The 20,520-nt window shown below is 42.8% G+C and overlaps 3 protein-coding genes across 3 annotated transcripts in view; 1 reads left to right on the top strand and 2 right to left on the bottom strand.

Moving 5' to 3' along the window:
- The first annotated feature begins 1,884 nt into the window (after positions 1-1,884).
- Positions 1,885-20,520, top strand: part of LOC109623139 (uncharacterized) — an 86,511-nt gene continuing 67,875 nt past the window's right edge. The window contains exons 1-4 of the mRNA XM_062848673.1: positions 1,885-2,106; positions 2,169-3,476; positions 13,582-13,740; positions 13,809-15,128. Coding sequence (XP_062704657.1) covers positions 1,981-2,106; positions 2,169-3,476; positions 13,582-13,740; positions 13,809-15,128 — 2,913 coding nt within the window. The 5' untranslated portion in view covers positions 1,885-1,980. The remainder of the gene's footprint in view (positions 2,107-2,168; positions 3,477-13,581; positions 13,741-13,808; positions 15,129-20,520) is intronic.
- Positions 3,517-5,386, bottom strand: LOC109623416 (uncharacterized). Its single transcript, XM_020077960.3, has 3 exons — positions 5,236-5,386; positions 4,584-4,977; positions 3,517-3,815 (listed from the first exon to the last, which is right to left on the bottom strand). The coding sequence occupies exons 1-3, from the start codon at positions 5,293-5,295 to the stop codon at positions 3,580-3,582; spliced, it is 690 nt and encodes a 229-aa protein (XP_019933519.3). The 5' UTR covers positions 5,296-5,386; the 3' UTR covers positions 3,517-3,579.
- Positions 15,590-19,934, bottom strand: LOC109426767 (transcription factor grauzone). Its single transcript, XM_019702307.3, has 2 exons — positions 19,740-19,934; positions 15,590-17,110 (listed from the first exon to the last, which is right to left on the bottom strand). The coding sequence occupies exons 1-2, from the start codon at positions 19,917-19,919 to the stop codon at positions 15,731-15,733; spliced, it is 1,560 nt and encodes a 519-aa protein (XP_019557852.3). The 5' UTR covers positions 19,920-19,934; the 3' UTR covers positions 15,590-15,730.

Here is a 20,520-nt window from a genome sequence, read left to right on the forward strand (position 1 = left end):
CGTGCCTCTTTATGTGAACCAACATGCCTACCAATCTGGTAAGTCCACTGTGACTGGATATATCTCCAATGATTTTCAATTGGATTCATCAAATGCTCAAAAACCGATATAGGGTCTTGTACCATTTGGGCAGGTGCACCTATTTTGGGCACTTGCCGCTATAACTAAGTCGATTTCAAACCGATTGATTTGAAAATATGTTCAGAGTTGGGTGCGTACAGTATCTAACTCTGTACAAAAATTCAAATCAATCGGTTTGAAATTAACATAGTTATAGCGACAAGTGACCAAAATAGGTACACCTGCCCAAATGGTACAATACCCTATCTTCTCGACATTACGTCTAGCAGGGATTAGGAAATTGAGTGCTTGTGGATGTCCCCAAGGGGGAGTCTTATCACCGCTTTTGTGGATTGTCGATACGCAGATACGCTATTGAGGCAACTCAATAATAGCGGTTTCCCTACTTATGGTTTTGCCGACGACTACCTAGCATTGTTAATTGGTATGTGCATCACCACGCTTTTCGACCTGATGCAAAGCGCCCTTCAGGTAGTTGAGGGTTGGTGTCGCCAATATGGCCTTTCGGTTAATCCGAGTAAAACAGCTATTGTTCTTTTTTACGGAAACCGTAATGGCGTTCGACCTTTGCGTCTCTTTGATTCTGAAATCGATGTGGAGTCATTCTTGATTCCAAGCTTTCCTGGACACCTCACATTGAGTTCAGAATCAAGAAAGCTTGTATGGCCTTCGGACAATGCCGGCGAACCTTTGGTACAACTTGAGGTCTAAAACCCAAGTATATAAAATGGATCTACACAACTGTTGTTCGGCCTGGAAATAACGTTCTGAAAATCCAAAACGGAGACCTAAAAATGAAGATTTTATGGTTACCGAACATCATTCTTATAGGGTTTATTCAAATATTACGAAACGCAATATTTTACAGTTTTAGACCTCCTTCCACGTAACAACTTTTGCAAGGAAAATTTGGGAATATTGTATGAACAAAAACAATAATAACACAGAGCTAGACCCCCCGTTCTTCTCCACAGTGTTACGTAATATTTGAACGAACCATATCATATGAACCCATATTGCTTGATCTGGAAACTGTTTTTTGAACTTTTGATGAAGTCTAGTGGACAAAGGTGAGCTATACAAAATGCCATAACGTCAGCAGGTCGAGTTGGCTTCTTTAATGGTGTTGAGATAGCTTCATATTCTGAATCTTCACGCGAAACTGAGCCGAAATCTATTTTTTTTGTGATTTTTAAGTGCCCGTGTAAAATCAAAAAATCAATAATTTTTTCAGTATTTAAAAACCTAATAGAAAGGGAAACACATATGAATGAACAATCGACTAAAGTCACCACGAGGGTAATATAAACAAACATTGTCCAATACTACGTTCAGCTCGAAGTTAGGATGAAATGGTTCTTCGAAGGAACGATGAGAAAAGCGCCATAGGTTTTTCAATTGGAAAATCGCGAAGATTTGAAAACTACCTATCGGTCCAAACCTGTATGAATATCAAAATTATAAATCGACCGCACCAACTCATTTTTAAAATGCCGTACGCAACTTTGAAGGTGGGTGAAAATGACTTATTTTTGGTTACTTTCGTTTCTCTGTGTGCACAGACGCCATCCATCAAATGCCTTATGTCATGATGTGCTTTGTTTACTTTTTACGTTGAGGGAACGTTCAAAAATTACGTCCATGATTTGGGGGAGGGGGGGGGGGTCTAGAAAAGTGTGACAGTACGTGTATTAGGTATAGGAAAATAGCGTGACAGAGGGGGGAGGGGGGGTCTAGAAATCCCAAAAAATGATGGACGTAATATTTGAATCTTCCCTGAGCTTTCATTAAACTATAATATTTGTAACAGCAAAGTAATACAAAGTTTTCTTCAATTGTAAATTTCCTTGTTGAAAACTCTATTCTATTTCTATTGCATAAATTGTCACAAAGCCGTACATGGCTGCTAAAGCAAAAGAACTCTGTCGACTGTGTATGGAACAATGTTCCATGGACGTGGCAGCGAGCCGTTCCATTCAGGACCCCGAATTGCATTCCAAACTAGTGGCCGTTTTTCTGTTTGAGGTAATTTTCTAAGTTCGTAAATAGGAAAAATTCTAAAAAAAAAACTTTTCCATATTTCGCAGTTTCCTATACAGAAATCGTTACCGGATGCGGTATGTTCGGACTGTTGCTACAAAGTCTCCGAGTGGTATTTGTACCACAAAACAGTGGAGCAGAATCAACAGCAATTGAAGGAGGCCGCAGTAAGCGAGGAGGAATACGAATCGAAGTTAGCGCTGCAATCGCTCAAGGTGGAAATCCACGAAGGAGATCAAGAGGATGAGCGTGATCCAGTACAAAGCGAGGAGGTTTATGTGGACGTCAAACAGGAAGATGATGGCAGCGATCAATCGGATTCCAGCGAAATTAGCGAAGAGCCAACACCAAAGAGAACTAAAAGGAAATACACAAAGCGATCGCAACAGAAGATCGAGAAGAAAAAACCGGACGAGGAAAGGGTCAAAAAGAATGAAGAAGAAAACAACAAAATCAAAGAGTTTTTCAAACTTGCCTGTGAGGTTTGCTCAGAATCTTTTGAGGAGCTGTATTTGCTGCAACAACATACTCAAAAGAAGCACAAGATACGTGCTACCATCAAATGCTGCAATCGTGTGATGTACAAGAAGTGCAGGATACTGGAGCATATCGATTCGCACCTGCATCCGAATCAGTTTCATTGCGATGTGTGCAACAAGAGTTACAAAACGAAGTATTATCTGGACTTACACAACATGAAATCCCATAGTCGCTCGGAGGAGAAACCCTTCAAGTGTGACAAATGCAAACGCAGCTTCCCGAAAGAATTTCTTCTGAAAGCTCACTTACAGACACATGTCCAAGCGGAATGCACCATTTGTCACAGGATGATGGCCAGTGCTTTTACTCTACGATGTCACATGGAAATTGTACATGGTGAGCGTAAAAACTTGATTTGCGAAACGTGCGGCGAAGAATTCCGCACCAAGCTGGGAATGGAGCGACACATTTTGAAGCACCAGGGATTGGTCTCGATCAAAAAAGTTCAGTGTCACATCTGCAGCAAATGGGTCAGCGGTCATCAAAATCTAAAAATCCACGTGAAAACTATGCACTCCGAGCAGAAAGAACCAGTTACATGTGATATCTGTAATCAGAACTATCCGAATGAACGAGCTATGGCCAGCCACAAACGACGAGTACACGTCGAGGAGAAGTTTGAGTGCGAATTCTGTGGCAAAAAGTTCAAGAGGAAGATTTATTTAAAGGAACATCGAGCTTCCCATACGGGTCAATCGTTGTATTCATGTGATGTGTGCGGCATGACTACCAATTCAAACGGAAATCTATACGCACACAAAAAGAGTAAACACCCTGAACAATGGCTGGAGGCAAAGAAGAAGGCGATCGAGTTGGCATATGGATAATTTCGAAGAAAATGATTTACTATTTGCATAATTCAAATATAACAATTATTATTCGCTACCACATGAGTCGACTTACTTGCATTGGCGCTGCTCAGGGCCAAGACTTCTTCGCCACGTGTCCCTTGTATTTGTCCTTGTACTTCAATCCGGTGACGATGGTAGAACTCTTGGGGAAAGCAGACTTACCTCCGAACATGGTGTCCGTCTCGGGGTGGAACCGAATGTACTCGTGCTGGATGTACAAATTCTCCGGCAGTTCCACCGTTTTCAGTGCATCGAGTGGAAGTGTGGTGTCCACCGGTGTGGCATAGAATGCCAGGGTGTCCTCTGCAATTGGTATGAACACTTTCAGGTATAAATGTTCCCCAACGACATGTAGTGAGTTTTTAAGCAGTTTTGTCTTTGTCAATCCCTGTGTTGCATTTTTTGGTTATTTTTAATCAATTTTTAATATTGAAAATAGTTTCGAATCCATCAATGCAGCAACAAGCGTAACTAGAGAAATCCCTAGATAAATCTGTAGAAATTTCTTGAGGAATCCTTCTAACCTTCAAAGGAATCCCTGAATAAATCTTCAGAGAAATTCCTGCATAAATGCCAGGAGGAATACTTTAACGACTTACTGGAATGATCTCGGAAGATTTTTTTAAATAAAGTTACTGAAAAAATTCTAGATTAAGTTCTGTAGATTCCCTGATGGAAGTCCTCGGGGAATCTTCTGAGGGATTCCTGGAGAAATCTCCGGAGAAATGTCGGTAAGAATGCTTGAGCAATACCAGCAGGAAGTTTCTGGAAGAAATCCCAACAAAAACCCCAACAGGAATTCCTGATTGGCGAATTCTTCCTACTGGAAGACGAAATTCCTAGAAAAAATCCTAGTACGGATTGCTTGAGCAATCTTAGCGGTTTTTTTTGGAGGAATTATAGCATGATCGTAGTAGGAACCACTAAGAATTACTGGAGGAATATCAGTAGTTATTTTCCTGGAGTAATACTAGCAATTATTTTTGAAGGATTCCTGAAAATATCTTTGTAGTAGGGATTTATGCAGGATTCCTTGGAGAAATCACAGGAAAAATCATAAATACAACTCACCAACGGATTCGATCTCATGCAGCCTCGAGTTCGGAACGCCGTGCTTGAATGCACTGAAACATGCCGCCAAGAAGTCGAACTTTTGCTGATTGCTGGCAAACTTTTGCTTCGGGTTGCCAATATTGCTCGATTTGGCCAGGTCCATAATTTTCTGCTGTATGCCCTCCGGTGGCGAGTAAGGTTTGCTCGGTCGTAGGTAACCCCGGCTGGCCAAGGATTGACCTAAAGATTTGATCTGCTGGCCCACCTCAAGAGCGCCTTCTTCCTCCACACCAGCAGCAAATGATCGCATTTCTGCGGCTCTGGCATCGTTCCTGGCCTTATCGGAGATGCCCACCTTTTTGAAGGGTTTTACACGGTTGGCACTGGCGTAACATCGAACCGGGATGGATTCCTACAATGTTGTGTCAAATATTTGTAAGGATAAAGATTTTCTAAAAGATATGATTTTTTTTAACAAATTTGTTACTGAGTTCATATGTGTCAAAGACAACGCTTGACGACATTCCCCTAGAGCTCACTCGTGGTCGCAAGTCTGCAGCCAGCACAAATTTTGACTAAACTTTGCAAGCTTTTACAGCCGTCTCATCGTTCACTATGCTCTGTTTTAAAAAACTAAATGTAACTATCAACTATTGATGTATCTACTTACAGTTTTTAACAGCGGATTCAGCGATTTATTCCGAATTAAACTTCTGATTACCGCAGCCATGATTGCGAAACGCCCGAGCGGTCTGTTTTTCACCTCACTTTGCACTTCAAACTTCACTGATGGCTGTCATCGCATCGCTTGTTTTGGTCGGACACCCACACTGAAAGAAATCTACCACCTTGAATTGAAAGTTTCACAGTTAAATTTTATTTGAATGATATTTACATGTTTTGTTGATTTATCTGGTTTATCTGTAAATAATTTATATTATATATAAAAATTTATCAATTATTTTATTTTATTTTTGCTCGAAATTTTTATTTTGCTTTAAAAAATCCTAAAACATATTTTCACGACATAACCTATACTCACAGAGAAGATAAGGTATAACTTATAAGTTGAGTAACTCGTAGGCTTACATACCTTCGGTCAGACTAAAGGCCTGGGTGACCTCTGATGTACATAGGAGTTCCGCACTCTGCGAAAGGTCCGCAGATTGTCCTCCACTTGATCGACCCACCTGGCTCACTGTGCACCGCGTCTTCTTGTACCGGGCGGATGACTCTCGAGAACCATTTTAGTCGGGTTGCTATCCGACATGCTGATGATGTGACGCGCCCACCGTAGCCTCCCGATTTTCGCGTTGTGGACGATCGTTGGTTCTCTCAGCAGCTTCGTGGTTCATTCGCCTGCTCCAATTCCCGTCTTCCATCTGCACTCCGCCGTAGATGGTACGCAAGCTTCGAAAACTCCAAGGGCGCGTTGGTCTTCTACACGTAGAGTCCATGCTTCGTGTCCATAAAGGCCTAGCAGTCTAATCAGCGTTTTGTAGATAGTTAACTTCGTGTGACAGCAAACTTTGTTCGATCGTAGGTTTCTGCGGACCACCGTATTTGAGTAACTCGCTTTGTAGTTGATCTGCTCCAATGGCTTTGCTATTTTTCAACCGGCTAACCTGCTCCTTCTTAACCCGTAGGCTGCGGGGCTTAATTTAAACCGCTTTCAAAGGCGCAAAAATCAATGTTTTTCAATGAACATTTGAGGTTTACTTTTACTTTTAACTGGTTATTTAAATTATGCTGGTAACTTAAAAAAATCGTAAATGTATAACTAGCGTAGAAGGCCTTCGAAACATTCTGAAGTTTGAGTCATGTTCTATGTGCGGTTAAGCAGTCGCACGAGCTTCAATAAGCCGCTGTCCATAAACTACGTAGACTCATTTTTGGCTATCGCAGACCCTCTCCCCCTCGTAGACTTTCGCCTATACAAAATTTTCAAAATTTGTATGGAGCGTACACTTTGGCCACTTAGCATAGCATAGCCGACCGTACACATCCTGGAGTGGCTGTCGATAGAGACGTATAATGTGCCGGAAAAGTTGCCTGGTAGGGTAAATCGGGGTAATTTGGCCACCTTAAGCAAAAGTCGATTGAAGATGCAGAAAACAACGTTTAATCTCAGAATGTCAGAATGTTTCTGATAATACTTTACTAGTTGCATAAAAATATCATGGTCTAATCGTGTTTAAATGCCAAAAATTGATTTTTGAAAAAAGTGTTGTTTTTGGGTCGATTTTGAACCATCGGGGTAATACGAGCATCCTATTTTCAATAAAGAATTTATATCGCCTAATGTAATACAAACTTAATATGCTTCGCTTTATGTTGAATCATATAGTATCAACATAAAGTGTACAGAAAACTAACTAATTTCAAAGTTATTAAAGGTATTTAAACAAGAGAAGTCTTACATACATACATTTATTTGTTCAACATCATTAAGACAAGACATAATCAACAATAGTACGCCACAATACTCGGTTTGTGGCTGCCGCTCTCCATCCTCGGTCGCGCCCAATGCTCGCCAAGTCACGCTCCACCTGGTCCGCCCATCGTGCTCTCTGCGCTCCACGCCTTCTTGTGCCAACCGGATCCGTTGCAAACACCAGCTTTGCAGGGTTGTTGTCCGGCATTCTTGCAACATGCCCTGCCCACCGTATCCTTCCGGCTTTGGCCACCTTCTGGATGCTGGGTTCGCCGTAGAGTGCAGCGAGCTCGTGGTTCATCCTTCTCCGCCACACACCGTTCTCCTGCACGCCGCCGAAGATCGTTCTTAGCACGCGTCGCTCGAAAACTCCGAGTGCTTGTAGGTCCTCCTCGAGCATGGTCCATGTCTCGTGCCCGTAGAGGATCACCGGTCTTATTAGCGTTTTGTACATGGTGCATTTGGTGCGTGGGTGAATCTTTTTCGACCGCAGTTTCTTCTGGAGCCCGTAGTAGGCCCGACTTCCGCTGATGATGCGCCTCCGAATTTCACGGCTCACGTTGTTGTCAGCCGTCAGTAAGGATCCGAGGTAGACGAATTCCTCCACCACCTCGAAAGTATCCCCGTCTATCGTAACATTACTACCCAGACGGATCCGGTCGTGTTCGGTTCCGCCTACCAGCATGTACTTTGTTTTTGAGGCATTCACCACCAGTCCGACCTTTGCTGCTTCGCGTTTTAGGCGGGTGTACAGTTCTGCCACCGTTCCAAATGTTCTAGCGATAATGTCCATGTCGTCCGCAAAGCACACAAATTGACCGGATTTTGTGAAAATCGTTCCCCGGCTGTTGAGCCCGGCTCGTCGCATCACACCTTCCAGCGCGATGTTGAAGAGTAGACATGAGAGTCCGTCACCTTGTCGCAGTCCCCGGCGAGATACGAATGAACTGGATAGTTCACCCGAAACCCTTACGCAGTTTTGCACACCGTCCATCGTTGCTTTAATCAGTCTAGTCAGCTTCCCAGGAAAGCCGTTTTCGTCCATGATTCTCCATAGCTCTGCGCGGTCGATACTGTCGTATGCCGCTTTGAAGTCGATGAACAGGTGATGCGTTGGGACCTGGTATTCACGGCATTTCTGGAGGATTTGCCGTACGGTAAAGATCTGGTCCGTTGTCGATCGGCCGTCGATGAAGCCGGCTTGATAACTTCCCACGAACTCATTTGTTTTAGGTGACAGACGACGGAAGATGATCTGGGATAGCACTTTGTAGGCAGCATTCAAAATAGTGATCGCCCTGAAGTTCTCACATTCCAAATGGTCGCCTTTCTTGTGGATGGGGCAGATTACCCCTTCCTTCCACTCCTCCGGTAGCTGTTCGGTTTCCCAGATCCTGACTATCAGCCGATGCAGACAGGTGGCCAACTTTTCTGGGCCCATCTTGATGAGTTCAGCTGCGATACCACCTTACCAGCTGCTTTGTTGGTTTTGAGCTGGTGAATGGCATCCTTAACTTCCCTCAGCGTGGGAGTTGGTTCATTTCCGTCCTCCGCTGCACTGGTGTCGTCGTTCCTTCCGTTGCCGTGGGCTCCCGTGCCTACGTTCTCCACGCCGTTCAGGTGCTGATCGAAGTGCTGCTTCCACCTTTCGATCACCTCACGTCCGTCCGTCAAGAGGCCTCCGTCTTTATCCCTGCATATTTCGGCTCGCGGCACGAAGCCGTTGCGGGATGCGTTGAGCTTCTGATAGAACTTCCGTGTTTCTTGGGAACGGCACAGCAGTTCCATTTCTTCACACTCCGCTTCTTCCAGGCGGCGCTTTTTCTCCCGAAAGAGGCGGGTCTGCTGTTTCCGCTTCTGTTTGTAACGTTCCACGTTCTGTCGAGTCCCTTGCTGCAGCATTACCGCCCTCGCTGCGTTCTTCTCCTCCAAAACCGTTCTGCACTCTTCGTCGAACCATTCGTTCCGTCGATTCCGTTCCACGTACCCGATGGTGCTCTCGGCTGCGTCGTTGATGGCTGCTTTCACTGTACTCCAGCAGTCCTCTAGAGGGGCCTCATCGAGCTCGCCCTCGTCTGGCAACGCGGCTTCGAGATTCTGCGCGTATGCTGAGGCGACATCCGGTTGCTTCAGTCGCTCTAGGTTGTACCGTGGCGGTCGCCGGTACCGTACATTGTTGATGACGGAGAGTTTTGGGCGCAGTTTGACCATCACCAGATAGTGGTCGGAGTCGATGTTGGCGCCACGATAGGTCCTGACGTCGATAATGTCGGAGAAGTGCCGTCCGTCAATCAGAACGTGGTCGATTTGAGATTCCGTCTGCTGTGGTGATCTCCAGGTGTAACGATAAGGGAGGCTGTGTTGGAAAAAGGTGCTACGTATGGCCATATTTTTGGAGGCGGCGAAATCAATGAGTCGTAGGCCGTTTTCGTTCGTCTGCTGGTGGGCGCTGAACTTACCAATCGTCGGTCTGAATTCCTCCTCCTGGCCTACCTGAGCGTTCAAATCTCCTATGATGATCTTGACGTCGTGGCTTGGGCAGCGATCGTACTCGCGTTCGAGCTGCGCGTAAAATGCGTCCTTGTCATCATCAGTACTTCCGGAGTGTGGGCTGTGCACGTTTATTATGCTGAAGTTGAAGAATCGGCCCTTGATCCTCAACCTGCACATTCTTTCGTCGATCGGCCACCAACCGATCACGCGCCTCTGCATATCACCCATCACGATGAAAGCTGTTCCCAGCTCGCGTGTGTTGCCGCAGCTCTGGTAGATGGTATGATTACCTCTAAACGTTAGAGAAGTCTTATGAGATGTTTTTGTTCAGCCCTCGTCGGGGTAATTTGGCCAACAATTTTAAATTTTATTTTTCTAATTTACTATGAGACTAAATTACTTCGTTCTAATGTTTCAATCGCTTCAATATCAGGCCAGTATTGGAGCTCCTAGGTAGATATTCAAAAAATACTAGATTTTAGGTGATTTTCCAGTGGTGCTCAAAGTGCCCCATTGGCCATATTACCCCGACTACCCCTACTTGACAAACCTTTCATTTAACTAACTCTCGGTCTCGATACCTGGCCAGGTCCTTACGATCAGCGGAGATGGGCAGGAAATGTTGATTACACTCAAAATAATACACACGTCAAGGCTACGTGGAAAATCACGTAGCGCCAAAAAAGAGTTCATTTCCTTGAATTTACCTGTCGACGGTAGTATTCACCGGAACAATGGTAAACACTAAATTAGGCTCCTGGTACCTTCATCTTGTTGCTCAGTACCTGCTACGAGAAAATCACGTAGCTACTTCATCCTGACAGATTCATTCTTTGTTTATTTAGTGATGAACTTGCGTGTGAAGAATCGCCAAGATGGCGGCAGTGAAAAACAAATTCTGGGAGCTTTTGCATCAACGATGAAATTCGACATCAGTAAGTACATTTTCCATTAATGTTGAGCATTTTGCGCATATCTAGTTGACTATTCATGATTCTACAGGGATGACTTGTATTTCCGCTTTGATGATGGTGTGAAAAATGTCGGCGGATTTATTCTTCATCCGTCAGCAGGAGTACCCGCATGCATCGAAGAGCTTGCTGCCGCAATCTGACTCTAGCGGAGCCCTTGACGGAACCGGACAAACAAAACTTCAAACTGCACCAGAAACAGCCCCTTAAAAATGTTTCAATATTTCAAATCAATTAAATAAGTGAAATATGTGAGAAAAAATGTTTTGTTTACTTGTCTACATTTTCCACCATTGGTTGCATTATCTTCCAACTGTATGCATTTCAAATTATGTTTGAAATTCATCAGTTGGAAGATAATGTAGCTATTTGATTACTTAACCAAAAGTAAAAACCGCTGAAATTCATCTATAGATACCGTAATTATGATATTAAATCAAAATACAATTTACTGGAGTGTTCAGTATGAACTACAGGCACACTCTGTAAAGGATACGAAAAGTCACGTAACTGCTACGTGGAATACCGGTGGATGAATAGTTCATGAGTGACTCTTGAGTTCATTTCTTGCTACCCATGTTCCACGTAAGTGATACGTGGAAAGTGCGATGGAAAAATACTACGTATGTTTTCACGTAGTTATGACGTTTGGATTGTTTGCAGTGTAGATATCTACTCAGAATAGGGTATGTGTTCCATCAGTAATCTCACGCTCCCATATTCATCCTATTCAAAAACAAGCGATTACGGCACCGATTGATTCCGTTCTTTTTGTTTACATGGGTACTCACTTCTAACAAAAAATACAAAAATAAGAAACAAAACTAACAGCGCTTCAATCCTTTGTTTTTTGTAGGATGAAAATGGGAGCCACATGCTTAATAAGGGAACCAATACCCTATGTCCAAGAACTTGGCCCACTTCATAGATATCTGGAGTTGGAAATGAATCACTAAAATAACTAAAACGGCCGCTATGAAATGAACAGATAGCGCCACCGTAGCCTTGTGTGTTTGACGTAACTCGACTGCTTTCACTGTGTTACCGTCCATATACGGTGGCGCTTTTGTTTTGATGCGGTGAGTAGCGGAAAAGTCGGCTTCAATGATTCATTGGATAGGGCTTAATGGGGTGCTTTCCTGGAAAAAAAAAACGTATGAGAAGAAAAAGCGTATCAGAATCTCCCAAAAAGACCACGTGGTTTATTAGCAGTGATAAATTAGATACATGTTAAACATGTACAGCAAATCTTGAAATATTCATGTATTTAACTTTAGGCCAAAACAGTAAGGTCAAAATATGATATTTATTACATATTATTATTATTATTGAATAAAGACCTTTTAACCTTACGGTCTTTCAGGTCTGTTTTTATTAACTAACTGTGTATCTACAATTCATTTATTTCATTCAAAACATTTTCGTTTGTTTTTACACTTTTCTCGTCCACTTGATAAAAACGAAATCCATTTATCCAAATCATCTTGGACTGGTTCGGGTTCTGAAAGATCGACGCTGCTAGCTGCATTCATTTCATTCTCCTCCTCATCACACGCACTTCCATGTGCGGTACATAGTTGTTTCTGCAGCAGTTTTCCTATTAGCTCTCTTTGCTGGCGGAGATTTTGTCTCTCCTGAGCTCAACTGACGAACATTCCTTTTGTACACGGTAAAAATTCTGCACGCTCGATGTAAGGGAAAAATCCCTTAACTATTCAATGTCCTAATCAACATGATCAGAAATGCTTTTCCTTTGAGATCGCAATGCTGTCAGTGTTGATTTGAGGACCAAAACAAACTCACCGGAGAAATTAACTGAAAATCCCTTCGATTTGCACTTTGTAAAAAGCAATACGATCCAAATTGAAAAGCTGTTGATTTGGTGATGACTGTTTTGGGCATGAAAGTAAATATAGATGACAGGTGGTAGAAAGTGATTCGCTTCGATTCACACCTCTCCAACAGATGTGAAGTAGTGTAGTGGTAGAACAGTTGATCGTGACTCTGGAGGACCTGGTATCGAATCTGGCTGCGGCTGAACACATTTTTTTTATTTAGTTTTGAAATCAAAACATTGTCAACAACGAATTGATGTGAAGTTCCATTAAATTTGAAGAAGCATTGGATGTTCTTTGCCAAATGATATGTAATTGATAACAAACTGATTGAACAGTAGTCGAATTCAAGTGTCAATCAGTTCATATCACAGTGCAGATTTTTTACCGTGTACTGTAGCTTGTTCTCGTTGGATTTTTGCTGCGTACCTTGAAACACCAATCCACCATTCCATGGCAATAATACTTATGACACACATGTGATACAAGAATCACTGTACAATTGTGCTTGAAATGAGTGCCATACTGAAAATTCTCTCAGTTCAAGTCAGTCTTGTTAGAATTTTCTTGACACTGCGTACCGTTGTACAGGAATCACACTCGTATCACATGTCTGTCCAGAGTATAAATCTCCATTAGGGAAGAATCAAATATTACGTTTTTCGGGACTTCTAGACCCCCCTCCCCCCTCTGTCACGCAATTTTCCTATACCCAATACACGTACTGTCACATGTGACAAAGTGTACTTTTCTAGACCCCCCCCCCTCCCCCAAATGTTCGACGTAATTTTTGAACGTTCCCATACCCGACGTCTCCTAGCAGAAATGTCTTGCCATATTGCTGGACAGATGTGTCATGACAGAAATGTTCTCTCGCTGTTTGAATGGAAAGCAGCGATGTTGATCTTTTCTGTTACGTTTTCTCTTTTTGGCAGCAAAATGGCACGACGTTTATGTCTAGTGGAGACGAGGGGTTATACGGGAAAGCTTATCGCTGCACATGAGTAGGTATAAATTATAGCACTCAGGATTGAAGGGGTCATGTATTGTGAATATTGGTTATTATTACAGACATTAGTTTCGGTTTAGATGAGCGTGTAAATCTGTTTTAAATGTAGCTTCTTTATTTACTACCAGAGTTTTCAAATGACAAAGTTCGTAAAACTTGTAATATTACAAGTAAACAATTTTGAAATTCTGAATACATCAGCAGTTACAAAAAAAAGATATAAGATAAATGAAATAAAAATATAAAAACACCAAATAATAAGGTCGATTAAACTTCAACCTTGGTGAATACTAAAACCGATCCTCGAATGGCTGCAAAGGCAAAAGAACTCTGTCGTCTGTGCATGGAACCGTGTTCCATAGACGTGACTACCAATCGTTCAATTAAGGACCCGGAGTTACATCCCAAGCTTGAATCCGTTTTTCAGTTTGAGGTAAGTTTTTTTCAATGAAGATGCAAAAGAACTGTATAGTTGACACATTCTTTTTACGTCCTACTCAGCTTCCGTTAGAAGAATCCTTACCGGATGTGGTATGTTCCGACTGTTGCTGCAAGGTATCAGAATGGTATTCGTACCACAAAACAGTTCAAAGCAATCAGAACCAGTTGAAGGAGGCTGCTATCAGCGAAGAAGAGTACAAATCAAAGATAGTGCTAGAATCGCTCAAGTTGGAAATGCCTGATGGAGAGAAACAGGAAGAGCATGATCCGGTGCAAAGCGAAGAAGTCTACGTGGATGAAATTAAGGAAGAAGACGACTGCAACGATGATTCCTATTCGAGCGAAAGCAGCGAAGAGCCAGCACCGAAGCGAACTAAACGGAAGTACACGAAGCGATCAAAGGAAGAGGTCGAGAAGAAAAAACCGGATGAGAACAAAATCAAGAAGACTGAGGAAGAAAATCGTAAGATAAAAGAATTCTTCAAGCTGGCTTGTGAAGTTTGCTCAGAGTCATTCGATGAGCTGTATGCGCTACAGCAACACACGAGAAGAAAGCATAATGTACGTGCTAGCATTAAGTGCTGCAATCGTGTGATGTACAAGAAGTCCAGGATACTAGAGCATATTGATTCGCATGTGCAACCAGATAAATTACGTTGCGAGTTGTGCAACAAGAGTTACAAAACGAAGTATTATCTAAACTTACACAACTTGAAGTCGCATAGCCGCTCGGAGGAGAAGCCCTTCAAGTGTGACAAATGTCATCGAAGCTTCCCGAAGGAATTTCTTCTGAAGGCCCATTTGCAAACACACGTCCAAGCGGAGTGCACCATTTGCAACAAGATGATGGCTAGTGCTTTTACGCTGAAGTGTCACATGGAAATGATGCACGGTGAGCGAAAGCGCTTGATTTGCGAAACATGCGGACAGGAATTCCGTACCAAGATGGCGATGGACCGGCACATCTTGAAGCACCAGGGATTGCTTACGACGGAACGGGTTCAGTGTCACATTTGCAGCAAGTGGATTAGCGGTCCACAGTGTCTAAAAATCCACATAAAGGCATTGCACTCCGAAAGAGGCAAGCCGGCAAATTGTGATATCTGTAACCAGACGTACCCGAATATGAGAGCCATGGTTAGCCACAAACGGGTGGTGCACGTGGAGGAAAAGTTTGAATGCGAATTTTGCGGCAAAAAGTTCAAGAGGAAGATCTATTTGAAGGAGCACAGGGCAACGCATACGGGTCAACCGTTGTATTCGTGCGACGTGTGTGGTATGACTAGCAATTCCAGAGGCAATCTTTATGCCCACAAAAAGAACAAACACCCGGAAGAATGGCTGGAAGCGAAGAAGAAGGCAATTGAGTTCACTTATGGGTAATTTGCAAAAGTAGCTTGAGAATTAGGTTTAACGAATAACATTCTCCAATACTTAATAAAACTCATGAAAATAAATTATACTACAGAAAGTCAGAATTACCTAGCAATTTTGGAAAGAAACCTCTGAGTATTTCAAAGCAGTTAGTAGACGATGGTATGAGGCATTAGGTCAATCAACTTTGAATAGAAACATACATTTCCGGCTATTAAATTGCAATGAAATTTCCAGAATCCAAAACAGCTCATAAAAGGGCTTAGCTTGAAACACCCAGTGCCCGTTACGTGTGAATTTGTGTTTTTATCCTTTCCTTCCCATGAATTTGAACAAAATTGTTGTATTGTGTTTTAACCGATATGTTTGTATCGAATATATCCCTATCCGAACCAGGATTTAAACTCAGCCCTAGTCAGTACGACTATCGTTGTATAACGAAGATTACCCGTATTTTCTAAATTGAGTACTCTCTATGAACTTCACAACTCCAAAAATCTCCCGCCTTCCAAACGATGTTAAGGACAATATTTCGGCATAAATAACTACCACAGTTTTTACATGTCTTGCCATATTCCTATATAACCAAAATCCGCTACTTACCTTCGCTAGGCTTTCGGCCCATTCATGGCAGCCGCTTGCTGCCGTTTCTCCGCATACTCCACCGGATGACTCTTCTTGACGTGCGTGTACAGATTGGCGTTGGAGTTCATGGACGCCCCGCAGTACTCGCACGAGTACAACCGTTCGCCGGTGTGGATAGTGCGATGTTCCTTGAGATTGACCGCTCGCTTGAACCGCTTTCCGCAGAACTCGCATTCGAACTTTTCTTCCACGTGCACTACCTTCTTGTGACTCCACAGCGCCCTCGAGTTGGGATAGTTCTGATGGCAGATGTCGCATGTGTGCACCTGGTCCGTTTCGAAGTGCGAATAACGTTGATGTTTTTGCAGACAGCGCTCTCCCTTGAGCCACTTGTGACAAATGTGACACTCCAACATCGGATGCACTTCGATGCCCTGGTGCTCCTTGACGTGTCGCTCGAAGCATGTCTTATTGAGGAATTCCTTTCCGCAGGTGTCGCAAATTAATTTGCGATCCTTGTTGGAATGCTGGTTGGTTATGTGAGTGGCCAGGGCCATTTTGTTGCCCATCATGCGGGAACATATTGGACATTGTACCTTTTCGTGGGACACCATGTGAGCTTGTAGTTGATATTTCTTGGCAAAGGACTGCTTGCAGCGGTCACACTTGAAGGGCCGATCCTCTTCTTTTCCGTGCAGCTTTATCTGATGCAACGAAAGGTAGACTTTGTTCTTGTAGTTCTTGTTGCAAATTTCGCACCGGTATGCCGAAGGATTAGTATGGAATTTCATGTGTTCCAACATGAAGCATCGCTTGAATATCTTCTTGTCACAGCACACAACATATCCTTTTTCCTGATGCTCTTTGCGGAAGTGAGAGTAAAGAGAAGTGACATCGGCCAGTACGGCTCCGCATAGATCACACGCCATTCGGTAGAATTCCGATACAAGCTTTTCATCCTTCTTTCGTTCCTCCTTCGGTTTGACGTTGTACTTCTTTGTTTTAGCAGGTTTCGATTCCCCATCATCCGAGTCGGATTCATCGTTTGAATCTTTTGCCTTGACCTTTTTTCGTTTCCTGTACTGACGCTTCTTCGGCGGACTATACTCCTCTACATAAACGTCAACATCTTCCTTAACGTCGTCTGGGTCATCTGAAGGGTCGGAAGGTTGCTGAGGCTCGTCCTTGAACACCATCGGTACTTGTGATTCGGTCATTTCTACCGACGGTTCTAGGGAGGCCTCTTCTTTGATTGTATCTACCATCTTTTCCGATTGCCCAGCCATTCGGGCACTCAGCTGATGTTGATTCAGCTGAACTTTTTCCGTGTAGCTGTGGAATTCTGTTATAACGGAGAAGCATGTTTGACACACTCCGATGGGGAATTTATCCACCGGTTGGATCTGGAAAAATTACGAAGAGGTAATTCAGTTAACTAAACTAGACACTCTCAATATCTAAACTAGAGTGGCCCACACTTATAATTCGAATAATGCAGTCTTACCAGGTCTTACCTCCTGAATCAGTTATTTTTGGCTCTCAAAAGCTACGTTCAAAATTTCAGCGAAATCAATTTACCCTTAGGGTGCGCTGACATTTGTATTTGTTCCTCCACGAGTTCCTCCAGTGAATCTATCAGAAATTCCTCCAGAGAATCACTCGGGAATTCCTTCAGGGATTCTTTCAGGAACAGCTCCAGGGATTATTTTAAACATTCCTTCGAAAAGTTCCTTCAGGAACTTTTCTTGGTATTCCTTCAGGAATCCCACCTGGAATTCATTCCGAAATTCCTCCAGGGGTTCCTTCAGAAACTGCTACAGGGAATCCTCCAGGAGTTGCTCCACGAATTCTTCTTGGAATTCCTTCTGGATTTTTTCAAGATTTTCTTCTGATATTTCTTCAATACTTTCCCTTGGGATTTCTTCATGAGCTACTCCTGGGATTCCTTTAAGAATTCCTCCTATGATTGCTTCGGAAATTCTTCCTTGGGTTTCTCCAGGAAGTTCTAAGAATTCTTCCAGGGATTCCTCTTGGAATTGCCCCTTCAGGAATTACTGTAGGAGTTCCTTCAGGTTTTCTCCAGGAATTTCTTCCAGGCATTCCATCAGAATTTCAGCCTGGAATTTCCGCAATTGTTTAGGAATTCAATTAGGAATTCCTCTGGTGATTGCTTCTGGAATTCCTCCAATAATTTGTTCAGGAATTCCCCCAGGAGTTCTTTCAGGGATTCCTCCAGGAGTTCCTGCAGAAAGGCTTCCAGAGATTCCTACAGGAATTCCTTCAGACATGCCTCATGGAATTCCTCCAGGCGTTCCTCCTGGAATTTTTCCTGACATTATTCCAGAAATTCCTCCAGGTTTTTGTTTCAGGAGTTCCTCCAGGCCTCGTTACAAGCATTCCCCCAGGGGTTTATCCAGGAGGACAGGAATAGGAGGCAATCAGTGAAGTACTAGATTGAAAGTAGTGAGCTGGATTTTTGTATGGTGAGATGATCGATTCTCCATTTCTGCAATGAAATGATGCAAACAGCGTGGGTTATATGATTTCTTGCCTAATTTGATGCTGTTTGAGCAAAAGTTTGGGTAACTGTGTTGTTGAATTGCAAGAAATACATAATACAACAACACAGTTATCCAAACTTTTGCTCAAACAGCATCAAATTAGGCAAGAAATCATATAACCCACGCTGTTTGCACCATTTCATTGCAGAAATGGAGAATCGATCATCTCACCATACAAAAATCCAGCTCACTACTTTCAATCTAGTACTTCACTGATTGCCTCCTATTGCTTCAGGGATTTCTCCAGGAGTTTCTCCAGGACTTTTTCTAGTAATTCTTCCAGGAAGTGCTCCAGGAATTTCTCCAGATTCCTCCTGGAATCTTTCCAGAGATAGGCTCAGAAAATCCTCCCAAGTATTCCTTCAAAAAATCCTCTAGGATTTTCAGAGAAATTCTTCTAGGAATTCCTCCAGGGATTACTGCAGATTCCTATAGGAATTGCCTCGGCGATTTCTCGAGGAGTTTCTCCAGGGATTCCTCCAGGACTTCCTCTAGGTATTCTTCCAGGAATTCCTGAAAGGATTTCTTCAAAAATGTCTCCAGGCATTCCTCCAATAATTTGTTCAGGAACTAATGCAGGAATGCTCCCAGAGATTCCTCTAGGAATTCCTTCAGGCATTCCTCAAGGAATTCTTCCAAGAATTCGTCCAGCATTTTTTCCTGGTATTAATCCAGGAATTCCTCCAGGTATTTTTTTCAGGAATTCCTGTAGGCCTCGCTCCCAGCATCCATCCAGGGTTTTATCCAGGAATCCCCACAGGAATTGCTTCAGGGATTCCTCCAAGAATCTCAGAAATTTTCCCAAGTATTCCTTCGAAAGGCCCTCTAGGATTTTTAGGGAAATTCTTCCAGGAATTCCTACAGAGATTCCTAAAGGAGTTTCTCCTAAGATTCCTGAAAGGATTTCTTCAGAAATGTTTCCAGGCATTCCTCCAAGAATTCCTTTAGGTTTCCCTCCCTGGGATTGCACCGGGAATTCCGATTGTGATTCCTTGAGATGTACCCAAGATTTTGTCTAAGAATGCTTCTTAGAAATACCTGCAGTTAATTACTTCAAGGATTTCTAGAGCAATTCCTCCAGTAATATTAGAATTATTTAAGATAATTGTACAGGGATGCGTACAGGGACCAGGAAATTCTCCAAGATGTCATCCACGGATTTTTTCAAGAATACAAGCCATGAACTACTTCAAGAATACCTTTGCACCTCCCGCAAAGGAATTCTTTCAGAAATTCGTCCTGCGATTCTTTCAGGAATATATTTATCCTGATGTTGAAAATTCTCAATTTGAGTGTGACCTACGTGATGGATGTTCCCGATGCATGGGGGGGGGGGGGGGGCGGTGTCAATGGCATTAAACTAGTTACCCTATCGAGATGGGACATGGTGCTCTTGTAAAATGATACAATGAATGTGTTGTCATCAATCAACTAACTACCTAATTAAGGAGAAATTTTCAAGCAAACTCACCGAAAATGGGAACACTTTGTCCATTCGTTCCTTTAACTGGGGATCGGCTATTGAGACTACATTCACCCCGAATGGATCCAAACAAAGCCGACACTCTCCTGATAGATTTTCCTCCTTGGATTGTTTTGGTGCGGATTCCGGGGAGGAGCTTCCTCCAGACACTTCCGCTGTATCGTTCATTTTGCGAGCTGTAATTAAACGTATTACTTTAGGCACAGTTATATTATTAATAATTATAGAAAAATACCTCGTATAAATGCAAAATAAACATTTAGCAAACTTTACAACAAACTTCACTGCGCTTTCTCCGAACCTGTCAGTCAGTCGGGGTGCATTTGCACACTAAACGAAAAAGAATAAATTATTTTAATTAGTGGCTTTTCTGGGTAGTGACCCATAGAAATCCTCTACATACACGGAAAAACGAAAGTACCCAAAAGTGAGTTCATTCCACCCAACTTCGAGGTTGCTTGCGGGAAGCCAATTTTGAGTTGATGGAGTCGATGTTGAGGTAGGTAGTTTGCATTTAGGCGTATACGGCCATAGAACCTAGAGTCGAAGTTCTTTCTACTCAACCGTCAGTTCAAATTACCCAACTTTCGGTACTGTGTCACTTACTCAATTTTGGCTTCCCGCATCGAACTCTCAAAGTTGGGTTGTTTTGCTATTCACTCTCTGACAACAATAAACAGAGCGAATGAAAGAGGTTACAAAAAATAACTCAAAAGTGAGTTTAAAAATACTCAAATTTGGGTTCTCTTGTTTTTCAGTGTAGAGATAA

The sequence above is a fragment of the Aedes albopictus genome, chromosome 2 (genome assembly GCF_035046485.1).
Source record: "Aedes albopictus strain Foshan chromosome 2, AalbF5, whole genome shotgun sequence".
Taxonomy (NCBI): Eukaryota; Metazoa; Arthropoda; class Insecta; order Diptera; family Culicidae; genus Aedes; species Aedes albopictus.